The sequence below is a fragment of the Mus caroli genome, chromosome 2 (genome assembly GCF_900094665.2).
Source record: "Mus caroli chromosome 2, CAROLI_EIJ_v1.1, whole genome shotgun sequence".
Classification (NCBI taxonomy): domain Eukaryota; kingdom Metazoa; phylum Chordata; class Mammalia; order Rodentia; family Muridae; genus Mus; species Mus caroli.
In genome coordinates, this window is record NC_034571.1 from 123,693,336 (window position 1) to 123,709,157 (window position 15,822).

The following is a 15,822-nucleotide window of genomic DNA, read 5'->3' on the forward strand; positions in this document are numbered from 1 at the left end:
ATCATTGGGAGTAGGAGAGGCACTGGCGTTAGCAAGAAGGGTGTGCAAGCTGAGAGTGCTCCAGGTGATTCTGGGCTGTTCTTCAGAGAATATGGATAGGTCGTGGGGTACAAGATAATGCTAAACTTCTGCAGAATTTAAGGTACACATAGACCTGGTCTGCCACTGGTTCAATCCGCTCCCTATCAAGGAAAGCCTGGCTGTGTGTGCATTCAGTCGGTTACATATCTATTCATATGCAGGTGCTTAATTAACACACGTGCCATTTTGTTATCCCTAGTTTAGAAACGCGAATGCAGTTAAGTACTACTTCTTCAGGTCTCAGCTAGCAACACAGGACATCATTTGCCTTTTGGGTCCGGTTTCTCACCAAAATGGAGTTGGGGTTACAAGCTGAGCTTTGGAGGCGTCCAAAGGGTAACACTTACCATAGTCAGCTTGTCTAGCAGAGCCAGGCAGCCACTGTAAGGAGGTACTGGCTACCTCGTCGTAGTGCGGTGCGGAAAGCAAAGAGCCTCCGTAGACTAGGCGATGCTCATCCGCGTTAAGACCCTGGCATTGAGCAGGTCTACACGCTGGGCACGCCGGAAGACCACGGCCCTGGCCCCGCCCCCCGCTCATGCCAGCCCCGCCCCCGCCCGACGCACAGCCGGAGCCCCGCCTTGAGTATGGACCCGCCGGGCCACCGTCGCCCGGCCCCGCCTAGCACGGCCAGGCGAAGGGGAGCCGGCGTGCGGGGTGTGTATGTGTTCGCTGGGCGCCGGCTCAGCCCCAGGAAGATGGTGGCGGTGGCGGCGGCGGCGGCGACTGAGGCGCGGCTGAGGGGGAGCACGACGGCGACAGCAGCGCCCGCGGGCAGGAAGGGCAGGCAGCACCGACCCTGCACCGCGACAGGGGCCTGGAGGCCGGGGCCGCGCGCCCGGCTGTGTCTCCCGCGGGTGCTCTCGCGGGCGCTGTCCCCGCCGCCGCTGCTGCCGCTGCTCTTTTCGCTGCTGCTGCTGCTGCCGCTGCCCCGGGAGGCCGAGGCCGCTGCGGTGGCGGCGGCGGTGTCGGGCTCGGCCGGAGCCGAGGCCAAGGAATGTGACCGGCCGTGTGTCAACGGCGGCCGCTGCAACCCTGGCACCGGCCAGTGCGTCTGCCCCACGGGCTGGGTGGGCGAGCAATGCCAGCACTGCGGGGGCCGCTTCAGGTGAGTGCGGGTGGGGAGTGCAGGCCCAGCCTGACGTTCCAGGCCCAAGGCTGGTACAGGGCTTGAAATCGCGAGGGTAGGGCTTGCCCCACTGTGTTTGATGATCGCTTGCCTCCTGGAGGGATGAATGTTCATTTGGTGGCCTTGGGGTCTACCTGTGGTGGAAGATTGAGAAGGAACGGGAACACTCGGGAGGCATTTGTTGCTGTGGGTTAGATTTGGGTCCTGAAGAGTATAAAAGCCCACCTCGAAAACGGGCTTATTTAGGATAAGCGAGGTATCAAGGAAACGGTGAGTGGGTGAGTTCTTCAGCACTGCCTTTGATCAGCCCAAGAGATTGGAGATATGAGTGTCTGGAAGAAGTACAGCCGAGGAAGTGACATGTTGGGTGAAAATAGAAGGTAGGGTTGGGTTGTAAGATTTCAGGGATAAAAGTACCATTGATTGTTGTTCCAAGGAAAGTGAAGAAACTAGTTTTTGGATCCTCACTGTTGGCATATTGGAACGGGGTTGTCTAGAGAGGAGACTCCTATTAGCCTTAGATTCTCCACAACATGCAGTTGGCTTGGTTTGGGGCAGAACCTCTTGGAGAGATCACTTATTAATTAGCTTTTATCTATTATTTGCTTCTGTTGTGAGAGAATTTTTGGATAATGCACACAGGTAGATTCATCATCCAGAGTTTGATGTGGTCCACAAGAAGTTAGGAACACAGCAAGGGGAAGTTTTTGTACACAGAATCCGAAGTTATAAGACCTACAGTGTCATCCATATCTCGGGCAGATATTTGTTGACTGGGTTCCCCATCTGACGTGGGAAAGTGAGGGAATGTGAACGTGGTGTAGGATTGATTCTTGCTAGTGTTCTAGTGAGGGCTGACAGGCAGTCAACAAGGAACTAGACAAAAGGAATGAGCAGGATAATTTCAGATAGTAGTAAATGCTAAAAGCAAAATACAAACAGGTGGTCAGTCTTACAGGATTCCGATAAGTGGTGACATTAGAAGCCACTCATTTGAGTGTCATTTGATCTGAGTGAGGCCTGAACCTGGCATAAGAGAACCTGTGGAAATGAAGGGGCAGAGAGTGTGTGACTGGCTAAAAGTAAGCAGAGAAGTCTTGGAGGAGGAGGTGACATTGAATTTGAGCATGTGAGGTTAAGTAGGATTTGCAAGCATGAAGTTGGGGAGAAGAATTCCAGATGGAAAAAAAAGATGCAGACACAGTGGTAGGGTCCAGAAGGTGGAGTTTTGCCAGTGCCCCTGTAGTAGAAGAGAGTTGTAAGGGAGAAGTTTGGAATATTAAAGTAATAGATCTCTGTCAGATCTTCTAGGGGACTCAGAGATCAGTGACAAGATGAACTCTTAAGTTTTACAATGGAGAAACCAAGTAACCTCAGCACCAGTGTTTTGGGGGTTGGTCTAATAGTTTAGGGTCTAATAGTGTTGTGATTTTAGGCTTCGAGATACAGTGGTAAACACGTTGTATGTAATTTTATTCTTGTAGAACTTAACTCTTCGTTTGGGAGTAAGAAATACCATAATGGAGCTGGAGAGATGGCTCAGTGGTTAGAGCACTTGTTGCTCTTGCAGAGGACTGGGGTTAGGTTCCCAGCACCTACATGGTGGCTCATGATCATTTATGACTCTAGTTCCAGGGGATGTCATGCCGCCTTCTGATTTCAGGCACCAGGCACACATGCAGGCAAAACACTTACACAGGAAATAAAAATAAATAGTTTTAATTTGGAACTTACTCTGTAGGCCAGGCTGGCCTCAAACTCACAGAGATCAGCCTGCCTCTGCCTCCCAAGACCTGGGATTAAAGGCATGTGCCATCCTGCCCCCTTAACCCGCCCCCCAATAAATAATTCTTTAAAATTACTTAATTTTAAATCCAGTAATCAATATATTGTAATTTTGCATGATTGTGGAGGTGAGGGCAGCGGTAGAAGCCAGCTCCTTTCAGAGTGAGACTAAGATTCATCTTTCTGTTGAGATACTCCTGAGGGGCAGGATGGGGGATGAGTTGGACATCAAGATAGGTTAGAGGGGAGATCCAGTGTCCATAGTAGAGAGAGCAAAAGGGACCAAGACTGCAGAGAGAGGTCGGTGCAGTGCTATGCCACATAGAGGTAGGAAGTGGATTTAGGATTTGACCTTTCACCAAAGAGCAATGGGATGCAACAGGTCACTCTGTTTTCATGAAATTATAGACTTAGAGACCGGAACCAGAAAGGGAATAGCCTTAAAGGTCAGTTGACTTTAGATGCTTCCAAGATCAGGGGGATTGATGGAGGGACCTTCAAATTCTGAAAACCTGTGCTACGGGCATGAGATGTTATGGGCAGTTGATAGAGACTGCTGGTGTAGGTCAGAGCCAGACACCACTGCTGCTGGTAGAGACGAGGTAGATATTGTGTGGTAGTATAGAGATAAAATGGTTAGGTCTCTCTTTCCGATCGGTTTGTTCTTGGACATGAGAACACGATAGTGAGGAGAAAAGGCTAGCTCTTACTTTGGGTGATTGAGAGGCACAGGGACATAGGTAGGGCTAGGCTGAGATAAGCTTAGATTTATATACAGAGTTTGGGGAGTTTTCAAGGTATGTGCCTGGCACATGTTCCTTGTTGGTTGAGGTTACTTACCTGTAAGAGGGCTTGCCAGGGAGAGAAAGAGATCTGAGTGTCTGCATGAATAGTTCAGAGAAGAGCCTTTTAAAACAGGACAGGCACTCCTGATAGTGCCTCAGCTACTCTCATATGTAAGTGACTGTCACAGACATTCCCTTTGAGCTTGTGCTCATTAAGGCTCAATTAAGACTGCCTCTGACAATACTATTATAGTAAGTGGCTTCTAGAATTGTTAAAACAATAAAAGGCCAGGAGTTGTAGCACACACCTATAATCTCAGAACTTTGGAGGTCAGGAATTCAAAGTCACCCTTGGGTGACATAGCAAGTTTATGACCATTCTGATCTTTATGAGTCTATCTTAAAAAATAAAAAATGAATAAAAAAAAAATAGGGCTTGAGAGTTGGCCCATTGGTTCTGAGTCCTGGTTGGTGGCCTCTTCTGCTCCATGGATGCTATGCAATGTGTAGTGCACAGTACAAATAAAATAAGTCTAAAGGAACTGAAAAAATAGATTATATATTTCCTGACAGGACATCTGTCTCACGCCTATAATCACAGCTGTTGGGAAGCTGAGGCTGGAGGAACAGTTCGAGGCAAGCTTCGGCTACAGAATAAGTTCAAGAGTAACCTGGGGCTACTTGGGCTTGTCTCCGAAACCAAAATGAGCGAAAAGGAGCAAGCTAGAGTCTTTGGGAAAACTTTAGTTGACTAATTTTTCACCGAGAGTGAGTAACGAGTTAATGTTGCGTTTGCTTACCGGATTGATATGTGTCCTGGGTTTCCCTTCTTCACCATCAACTTCTCCCCCTCCTTTTCTTCCTCCTCTTCCCTCTTCAAGTTAAACTAAGAGGCATTGAATGAATACATTTTTTGGCTTAATTCTTATTCTCAGTGATATGCTTACTCTTGACTCGAGAGCCTCAGGCATGCTAGGCAAACACTTTACCATTGAGCTACATTCCCAAGCCTGCCATTTTGGTTTAGATGGCATCAAGTCATGGCACCTGTTTCTGTGCACACTCGTGCATGTATGCAGAGGTCAGGATAACTTGGTTTTGGAGCTTGATCTCAAGCTGTCAAGCTTGTATGTCATGTGCTTTTACCCACTAAACTATCGTGCTGGCCCAGGGTTTAAGACTTATTTATTATGTAAGTCCTGTGTTAGAGACTGTAGGGTTTTGTTTTTTTTGTTTTTTTGTTTTTTTTGTTACTTGAAAGGAATGTAGGATAATGAAGCATTAGATTTTACTAACACTATCACTGGGTTCATTGTATGCCTAATTTAGGCAGGGGTATAGCACTTTATCCTCAGGAAACTCAGGATGTGGTATAAAATTTGAATTATTTTATGTGTATAGTAAATCACTTTTTTTCCTAAATGAATGGTTATAGAGAATAAGTTAATAGTATCAGTTCAATAAAAATAACTATAGCTGAATGGTTATTAAGATAATACACTTTAATTTTTATGTGAATCTTCATAATTCAGTGATCATCATTTTCTATTTGTGATACTACTGTTAAAATTTTTCTTACGAGAATAAATATACCTCTATTAACTTAAAGGTTAAATATATTAAGTATGTTTGTGAAATTAACATACATTTAATTCTTTAAGTTACTTCTGTACCAAACTTGGAAGATTAAAGGGAAAAACCTAGATTGGGTCTGTATAATTGCCTGCATTATTAAGACAAACTTCCTGGAGAAGAAAGCACTTACTGGCATTGGTTTTGTGGCAGTGTATGCTTTCACAGTAGTGATGGTGGTCACAGCATCGTCTCCCTTCATTTCAAGTATTTTTCCACTTTTTTTTTTCAGGTATTATGCCAAATGTCTTTTAGAAATTACCCCTTAATTCTTAGTGTTCCCATTTCATAGGTAGGAAAATTGAGTTTGAAGTGGGGAGGGGGTTTAAAGGTTGCTGCTTGTGTATGAGTGCAGGGTGTTTATATATAGGCAGACATGCCTGTATATAGGTCAGAAGACAATCTTATGGAGTTGGTTCTTTTCCCAGGTGGGTTCTGAAAATCAAATTCAAGTTGCCAGGCTAAGTGGCAAGTACCTTCACCTACCTTGAAGTATTCTTGTTTTGTTTTTTTGTTTGTTTGTTGTTTTGTTTTTTCCTATCTCCATGCTGGGGATGGGACTCAGGGCTTTTTATATGCTAGGTATGTATTACCACGGAGTGAAACCTAAGTACAGAGTTTGTAGATGTATTGGATAACTTGTTCAAGGCCATAGAACTTGGGTGAAGTTGGAATTTGAACTTAGGCCTTATGTGATTCTGAAATCCTGCTGTCTGTGATACTGTTTGGCTTTTCATTTTTGTCTGAGTCCAGTTACTTTTGCAAATGATCTTTTGGTAGGACTGTCTTGATTCCAGCAAATGCCTTGAAAAATATAGGAAGCAAAATAGATTTCTATCCCAGCAAATGCTTTGAAAAATAAAGGAAGCAAAATGGGTTTTTATAATAGGAAAGATAGCATAGTACCTTAGTTGCTAGAACTGGCTGCTGGTCTGAGGAAGCAAATGCCCTTGTAACAGAGAGGGAGCTCTGAAAGTAACAGTTGCCGAGAATGGCAAGTCAGGTTCTTTGTAGGACTTAGGAGGTGATTCTTGCTGTTAACTTGGAGCCCAGCTTGTGTTCTTATCTTCCGTGTGTGTGTGTGTGTGTGTGTGTGTGTGTGTGTGTGTGTGTGTGTGTGCTATTTCAGAGTTTGGAAGAGAGCTTAGGGCACAGCCCATAGTAACTGGTGCTGAGATTTTCCTGTACGTTACTATTTGTGGATTGGTCTGATACAGCTTGCTATGTAGACTAGGCTAGTCTCAAACTTACAGTAATGCCTCAGCTCAGCCCTTCAGGTGCCGAGATTGCAGGTATGACTTACCATGCTTAGCTAAGTCTTTGTAATATAATTCTTGGGACTCTAATGAAAGTCACCTTTACCCATATAACTGATACATATTTCTTGTCTTCTGTTTCTCCGGCACCTCTCTATCATTTCTGTCATTTCCTGGCATCTTTATTGGGATGTTTTGTTGTCAGCTCCTCCTGAGCTGAGCCCAACACCAAACAGACTTCATATCCCCATTGAAAAGAAAATAGTCAGCTTTGGCTACACGTGACTTTACTTCCAAAAGAGGGTAAAAATCCTGTAAAAGGGGCTGGGCGGTGGTGGCGCATGCCTTTAATCCCAGCACTCGTGAGGCAGAGGCAGGTAGATTTCTGAGTTCGAGGCCAGCCTGGTCTACAAAGTGAGTTCCAGAACAGCCAGGGCTCTACAGAGAAACCCTGTCTCAAAAAACCAAAAAAAAAAAAAAAAAAAAAAAAAAAAAAAAAAGGAAACAGTCCTTTCTTTCTCACTTTTTTTCTTTTGTTGCTCTTTGTATCTGTCTAAAGTTTTATTAGTCTCCTACTGTCTTACCTGCACCTGGACCTTCACCTTATTGCTAGCCTGTCTGTGCTGTAGCCTACATAATTGGTCTCTCAGATCTGCAATGTCCTCCCACATGTTGTCATACAATCTCTTAAAAATGTGCCATTGTTATACTCAAAAGGTTTTTCTTTTTGCAGGGTCCCACTCTGTAGTCCAGGATAGTCCTGAATTCCTTGTGATCCTCCTGCCTCAGCTTCTCAACTATTAGGATTCTAGACAGAGCCATTGTTACTGGCAGAAAAATCCTTTTACAGGATTTATTTATTTATTTATTTATTCATTTATTTATTTATTTATTTTGAGGCAGGGTTTCTCTGTTTAGCCCTGGCTGTCCTGGAACTCACTCTGTAGAACAGGCTGTCTTGAACTCAGAGATCAGCCTGCCTCTGCCTCCTGAGTGCTAAGATTAAAGGCGTGCGCCACCACTGCTCAGCAAGTATGCCTTTCTTCTAAGTGGAACTCACTCTGTAGAGCAGGCTGGTCTTGAACTCAGAAATCCACCTGCCTCTGCCTCCTGAGTGCTGGGATTAAAGGCATGCGCCACCACGCCCGACCCCTTTTACAGGATTTTTACCCTCTTTTGGAAGTCAAGTCACATGTAGCCAAGCCTGACAATCTGAGTTTTATCCATAGTACCCACACAGTGGAAGGAGAAAATAAATGCTGGCAAGTTTTTCTCTGACCCTCCACACATAGGCAGTGTGGCAAACGTTTGGGCCCCTCTCCCCAATAAATGAATAAAAACTCAGAAAAGAAACCAGATTCCTCTTAGCTACAGAATGGCCTTGAACACTAGGCTTTCATCTCTCTCTCTCTTTTTTTTTTTTTTTTTTTTTTTTGGTTTTTCAAGACCGGGTTTCTCTGTATAGCCCTGGCTGTCCTGGAACTCAGTTTGTAGACCAGACTGGCCTCGAAATCAGAAATCCGCCTGCCTCTGCCTCCTGAGTGCTGGGATTAAAGGCGTGAGCCACCACGCCTGGCTTTTTGGCTCTCATCTCTTTATGTGTATCCTTTTTATAGACAAACCCTTCCACTTTGTAGGTTTTTTGTTTTTAGTTTTTTGTTTGTTTTGTTTTTGGTCTCTGCTGAATCCCACGTTTACTCCCTCTCTGTATATCCCCTCACCCCCAAAAAAGCTGGGGACTGAACTCGGGGTCTTGCCCTTCCTAGGCTAGCTTTTTTCCAGTGAGTTAAACCTCCAGTCCATTTTTAAATGGCTTTTCTGGGCTGTTTTTGAACTTCCTGTGTAGCCTAGGATGGCCTTAAAATGCTGGTCCTCCTGCCCACTCCTCCCAAGTACTGGGCTTGTAGGAGGATACCAGATCTTATTTTCAGTTACTTAAAGAATTTTCCTTTATTTTTGACACAGGGTACCACTGACTAGCCCTGGCTAGTCTGGAACTCTGGATCAGGTTTGCCTTGAGGCCGTAGAGGTCCTGTGCTGGGATTAAAGGTGTGTGCCACCTTGCCCAGCATATCTTTAGTTCCTTATAGCAGTAGCTGGCTTTCCTGACATTACCTTCTTTTCAATTGAGCCATCAACCTGTTCAATTCATAAGTTATCTTATGAATGGTTATTATGCAGGTAGTATATGGTGCTGGACTAGAATGTGTTAGAAAGATTCAGTCTTTTGCGGGCTCTGATAGACAACATCAGAGAGGAAAGGACTTTGAGAAAATCTACGAGTCTGAGTGTGATTACTCTCTCTGAGGAAGAAAGATATTGCAGCAGGAATCAAGAGTTTTTGCACAGGCAAAGCATGGGTTATCATACTTAGTGCCTTCATTTCCTAGTGTGTTATTACACTACACGCTGCTGGCTTGTCAACGGGTTCTCTCATAGTTCTTGAGGGTGCATGTCTGAAATGAGGTAAAAATAGTGCACGCCTACTTCTGAAGACTGGAGAGAATATGCTCCATGCCTCGCCTTAGCTTTCGGAGGATCACAATCGTTGTCACTCCGTGGCAAGCTTAGTCTCTGCCCCCATCAGTCATTCTTACATGGTACTCTGACACAGAATCACATCACATGTACATGTATGACCTTTTCCTAATCTGATTGTATCTGCAAAGAGCCAAAAATCACACTGACAGGTAACCAGGGTTAGGGCTTCAACATACATTTTTATAGGACAGAGTTCAACGTACAGTAGTTAATGGAGATTGTTGAAGAAGCCAGTGTTTATGTGCACCCGGGGTGGCGAATGGAGGTGGATTGGAAGGAAAGGAGACTAGAAGGTGACAGTGACCTTCTATTTTCCCTTCCTAAGAGCCTGCAGCTTCAGGGTGTGTCCTTGACTGAGGGTACCCACCATTGAGGCTGCCAGTTTTTGGTTGTGATTGTTTGGAGACTGGCATGTGACCTAAGCTGTCTAATGAAAGGGAGTCTCAGGACTTGCTGGAGACTTCTCCTCTGTGGGGTTTATGAAGGAGATGCTTTGTCTTTTCTGTAGTGACGGGCTTTAGAACAGATGCAGCTAACAGTGCTGTGTGGACAGGAATTCACCCCAAATCAGGGCACATTCCAGAGGAGGGAGGATGGCAGAGGAAACAGTGCTTTAGACCCGACTTAGTGAACCTCTGGGCCAGGCCGCTCCCAAAGCCATACCTTCTGAGGTTGTGAGGTACTACAGTTTCTATTCTTCTTAAGCTTTAGACTTGATATCTTGTCAATTAAATTGAAAGTTCCTGCTATGTCAAGTTTCATAGGGAGGGAGGGCTAATCAAGTAGGATTGCTCAGTGCCTGATACTATGTAACACATTATCATAGGTTACTTCTCTTAAAGGTTCCCAAGATAGTCAGATAGTTTTGTTTACTACAGTATAGAGGCATGAATATAAAATACAGAAGAGCAGGGTATATTTACCACTAAAACAGGTTTTTTTTTTTTTTTTACTAAGTATGACTATGGATTTAATACAATTGTAGCTTATCTTGAATTAAATACAGAACTGACTGGCTGGACAGACATTGTATGTTAATTTTTGGTTTTAATATGAAATTGTTTTCAGAAGTAAAATGAAGCTGCGGTTGTACTTTGTGAAATGCTTGTGTCTGAAACTGGTTTCCCTTAAACAGACCTCTGCGGCCCTGCTTTTCAAGCTGCAGCTTCCTTTCCTTTTCCCCTCCTTACACTTTCAAATGAAGCAGGGCTATGGACTTGACATTTTCTAGCTTTGGTTTTTCTTCTTAGGATTGCTCTCTTGTACTTTTTTTCTTGTTCTGTTATGCCACATCTTTCAGTTGCTTTTCTTTCTTCCTTTTTTTCCCCTCCATTCTCCCTCCATTTCTCGAGAATTGGAGTTTTGTGTCTCTGGCTATCCACAACCTCTTTTCCTTGTCTGTGGCATGTGAGGCAGCCTTCTGAGTGCTGGGGTCTTAGGCATGCACCACCATAACCATCTGGGACATTAACTGCTTTTCTTTTATCATTTGAGATCATAATTTGATTTTAACCTTTCAATTTGTAATTCTTCAAGCCTTCAGATTTTTTCTCTCCTCCAAGTTACTTTTTAAGTGAACATTAGATCTATGTATCTGCATATTTACTTGTTTAGAATTCTTTATTTTTCATTTATAAAAATTAAAGTCATGGATGAATTGCATATTTTACTTTAGAATTTGAATTGACTAACATATGGTAGTTATTAAGTGAATGAAATTTTCATTTAATTCCTCTTGGTCTTTTTTGTATTCTTTTTAAAAGAAGTCTTTCTTTTTGGCAGTAGTTTACCCAGCTGCAGCTTTTCTAAATTATCTTTTCTAAGCATGCTCTCCCTAACGCGTTGGTATTCCTCACATTTCGACTTCCTTACTCTTCCTTTAAAGCCCCCCTCCCTGCCATGTGTCCCCTGACATCCGTTATGGCATAAACTGCAGGACTTTTCTCCTCCTCCCCTCCACTGTCCTGCTCAGGGCAGCTGCTAAGATTCATAGCTTGCTGACTCTGGGCAGATTTCTTTTAAACTCAAATAAAATTGTCCTTGAGCTAAAAATTAAGTGTGTGTGTGTGTGTGTGTGTGTGTGTGTGTGAGACTGTGAGTCTGTGTAAGAGTATGTACACATATGCATGGGTGCCCAAGGAAGTCAGAAGACGTTGGATCCCTTAGAGCTGGAGTTGCAGGCAGCTGTGAGCTCTGATGTGGGTGGGTGGGTGGGTGCTGGGATTTCACCTGTCCTCAAGAACCATCCATCTTGCAGTGCCATTTCCTCCCTGTCTCTGTTGTGTAATCATGTTATGTGTTTTGTTGTTTTGAGTTAGAATCTTACTGTTTAGTTCTGACCTATAACTCCTATGTAGACTGGCTGGCCTAGAACTCACAGAAATATCCTGCCTTTTTGTCCTGAGTGTTGGAATTAAAGGTGTGCACCACCACACCACCACATGCTAGATCCACACCCCATCTGCCCCCAATTGAAATAGTCTCACTCTGTATTTCAGGCTGCCCTTGAACTCTGTATGTAGCCTAGGCCAGCCTGCAGTACTGTGATAACAGGCATGCACTATAAATCTTGTAAAATAATTTGTTAATAAGAATCATAATTGTGCTGGTTAGTTTTATATCACCTTGACACAAACTAGAATCATCTGGGAAGAGGAAACCTCAAATGAAAAAATGCTCCTGTCTTAGTTACTGTGCTTTTCCTCTGAAGAGACATCATGGTTAAGGCAAACTAAAGCTTATACGAAAAACATTTAATTGGAGCCTTACTTACAGTTTTAGGGGGTGAGTCCATGACCATTGATTGTGTCAAGAAGTGTGTTGGCTGGCAAGTAGGCATGGCACTGGAGCAGTAGCTGAGAGAGAGATACTAGACCTGGCCTGGGCTTTTGAAACCTCACAGCCCACCTTCAGTGACATACCTCCTCCACTAAGGCCACACCTTCTAATCCTTTATAAACAGTTCCACTGACTGGGAACTAAATGTATGAATCTATGGGACCATTCTTTTTTAAACCACCATAGCCCCCAGCCAAATTGGCCCATGGGGAAGCCTGTGATGGATTTTCTTGATTGATGATTAATATTTACTGTGGACAGTGCCATCGATGGTCCTGGATACTCAAAGATCACAGGCTGAGCAAGGCATGAGGAGCAAGCCAGCAAGCAGCACTCCCTCCTCCCTGGCCTCTGTATCACTCCTGCCTCTAGGTTCCTACCCTGACTTTTCTCAGTGATGAAGTGTGATGAGGAACTGTAGGCTTAAATAAATCAATCCTTTTCTCCCAAGTTGCTTTTAGTCATGATGTTTTATCACAGTGATTGAAAGCCTAAGACAACACTGTAGGTTTGGGGGTTTGTTTTTTTGGTGGGGAGGGGCACTGAAAATTTAATCTAGGGATTTGCACATGCTTAAACAAGTACTCTGCCACTGATGTATATGTCCAGTCTACAGTGTACATTTTAAAGCTTATAATGATGCAATATAAAAGAAAATTGAGTTTTAGCTTTTAAAATATGTTTTTCATTTTAATGTGCTTTCAGTTATGTAAAGAAAAACAAGATTTATGGATAATTTAAAATGACATTTAATTTAAGATCAGACTGGACTTGGTGGCACAGTCCTGTAAGCCTATGTACTTGGGGCCTAAGGCAGAAACATCACAAGTTCAAGGGCTTCCTGTCTACAGAGTGAGTTCAAGGTAGGTCTAAGCAACTTCAAGGAGAACATCTCTTCTCTCTCTATGTGTGTGTGTGTATGTGTCTGTCTGTCTGTCTGTCTGTGTCTGTTTGTCTGTGTCTGTCTCAAGTTTGAAGTGGAAGGGGGCTGTAGTTGGGGCTGTACCCGACTATAGCACAGTGGTCCTGTTGCTTGCATAGCAGGTGCTTACCCTGGGTTTGATTCCCAGGGCCACAACATTTTTTTTTGAGATTAAATATTTATTGAAGTATTGAATTTGACTGTTTCTCCTGTTAAAAATAAGTAATTTTCTTGTTCTGATAGGCTTTAAAAATTATCTCATATTTTTTCCTTTAACCTAAATAATAGTTTCCAAGTATTTGTAAGCACTTCTCTGCTTACAAATAGCACATTTCCTATTTTTCCCCCTTTCCCTGTAAATGAAAAGACCAAGCCTGCTATAATTGTTACTTTACTTTCCCTTGCCTAAAAAGTATTTTATTTCATTTATTATTGTATATGGATATGCACATGCCATGACAGTTGAGCAGAGGTCAGAGGATAATGCTGTGGAGTTGGCTCTTGCTTTTTACCTTTCTTCTTTCATTTAAAATACTAGAAGTGTCTTACAAAGCTCTAGAAGATTGTGGTCAGAAAGCGTGGCAAAGGTGATTGTGAGGCAAACTTTTGAAATGAGATTGATTTATGGTCTTCTGTAACTTGTACTTGAATGTCATCATGTTTCTCTTTAACAAATGTCATTAGCACACTTTGGCTTTTGAACCACTGCTTGACAAACACTGACAGCATCGATGAAAGTATTTGCTTGCTTAAAAGTGATCAGATGTTTGGTGCGAGGTCAGTTCCTGGAGTTGATTTGTTTTGTTTTGAGCCAGGGTCTCATGTAACCAAGGACCTTGAGTTCTGACCTTCCTGTTTCTACCTTCTGAGTGCTGGAATTACAAGGAAGTGCCACTGTGGTATGCCATTGTAGTGTTTTAAACAAGATGTCCCCATAAGTCTTGGTAATGGGATTATTAGGATTATTAGGAGGTATGGTCTTGCTGGAGGGAGTTAAGTCACCGGAAGCCAGCTTTGAGGTTCCAAAGGACTGATGACATTTCAAGTTAGTTCTCAGCCTCCTGTTTGTGGATAGAGATGTGAGCTCTCTGCTGCTCCAATTACCTGTTGCCTGCCACCTCATGGACTGTTGTTACCCTTTTGTCACCGTAAACCCCAAGTCAACCCATTCTTCCATAAGTTGCCTTCATCATGGTATTTTATCACAGTAATAGAAATGTATCCAAGAGAGCCAACATGCGTGGTTTTTCTTGTTGTTGTGGTGGTGGTGGTGGTGGTGGTGCTAGCCATGTTAGGCAAGCACTCTACCAAAAGCTACATCCTCATTCCTGTATTTCAAGTCTGCAGAAGAACAAGATGAACATCTGTGAATTTATCACCTAGTACTCCTGAATTTTTTTTATATATAACTATTATAAGTAGTAAATATTACAGATGTTGTAATATGTATAGTAAAACCTTTATGTCTGGCTTTAAATGAAATGTATGTATGTGTGTGTGTGTAGGTGTATATATATGTGTGTGTATATACACATACACACAGACACACACACATACATAGACATGTATGTATGTGTGTATATATGTATATGTGTATATATATATATGTGTGTGTATATACACATACACACAGACACACACACATACATAGACATGTATGTATGTGTGTATATATGTATATGTGTATATATATATATGTGTGTGTATATACACATACACACAGACACACACACATACATAGACATGTATGTATGTGTGTATATATGTATATGTGTATATATATATATGTGTGTGTATATGTATACACATACATACACACACATATGAAAATTGTTTTCCTGAGTCTATCGGGCTTTTTGTTGAAGATTTTCTTGGGTTAACCAATTACTGTTGTTACTTTGTATACATCTAAGTAAACTATGCAAATGTAGTTTTTTGAGTCAAGGTCTCACTTTGTAACTCTGGCTGTTCTGGAATTCACTATGTAGGTCAGTCTGGCCTCAAACTAAAAGAGATCCACCTGCTTCTGCCTCCCAATGTTAGAATTATAGGCATATGACATCATGTCCAGCTATTAGCATTTTAAAAAATTGTTTATGTGTAAGTATGTATTTATGGGAACGTGTAGGTGCTCTTTGAAGCCATAAAAGGATGTTGGAGCCTCTGGAACTGGAGTTGCAGGCTCAATGTGGACCACCTGTTAGTGCTGGGAACCAAATTTAGGTCCTCTGGAAGGGCAATGGTGCTCTTAACTGCTGAGCAGTCTCTCCAGCCCTGTGATATATATTTTCATAAACAACACATATATTCATATATATGTGTATACACACATATGTTACTTTCTTATGGAAGACAGTTACTACAGGTGTTATGGGCTTTCTGTCCAGAGTTTGTACATAAGTGGCATAATCAGCTCGCTGGCGTGTACCTTGCTTCCTCTCTCTGTCATTACTGAGTAAAGGATCCTGGAAATGCTTATATATTTAAACATTTATTTATTTATTATTTATTTGGTGGGAGGCTGGGTGTACCATGCTGCTTGTGTGGAGATCAGAGAACAACTTTTGGGAGTTGGGTCTCCCTTCCACTGTGTGGGTTGTGGGGATCCAGCTCAGGTTGTCAGCCTTGGTGACAGTACCTCGTGACCCATCTTGCTGGCCCCAGTAGGTAGATTCTATTGTATGGATGCGCCTTAATTATTTAAAAGTGTTTTGTGGAAGCAGTGATGTACATCTGTTATCTCCACACTGGGAGGTGGAGGCAGGAAAATATAAAGCCAGCCTAGGTCACATGAGACTCCCTCCCTTTTTCCCTTCCTTCCTTTTTTGTGTATGTGTGTGTGTGTGTGTGTGT

General features: G+C 42.9%; 1 protein-coding gene across 1 annotated transcript in view; it reads left to right on the plus strand.

The window, feature by feature from the left end:
- Positions 1 to 697: 697 nt before the first annotated feature.
- Positions 698 to 15,822, plus strand: part of Atrn (attractin) — a 122,075-nt gene continuing 106,950 nt past the window's right edge. The window contains exon 1 of the mRNA XM_021156919.2: positions 698 to 1,189. Coding sequence (XP_021012578.1) covers positions 780 to 1,189 — 410 coding nt within the window. The 5' untranslated portion in view covers positions 698 to 779. The remainder of the gene's footprint in view (positions 1,190 to 15,822) is intronic.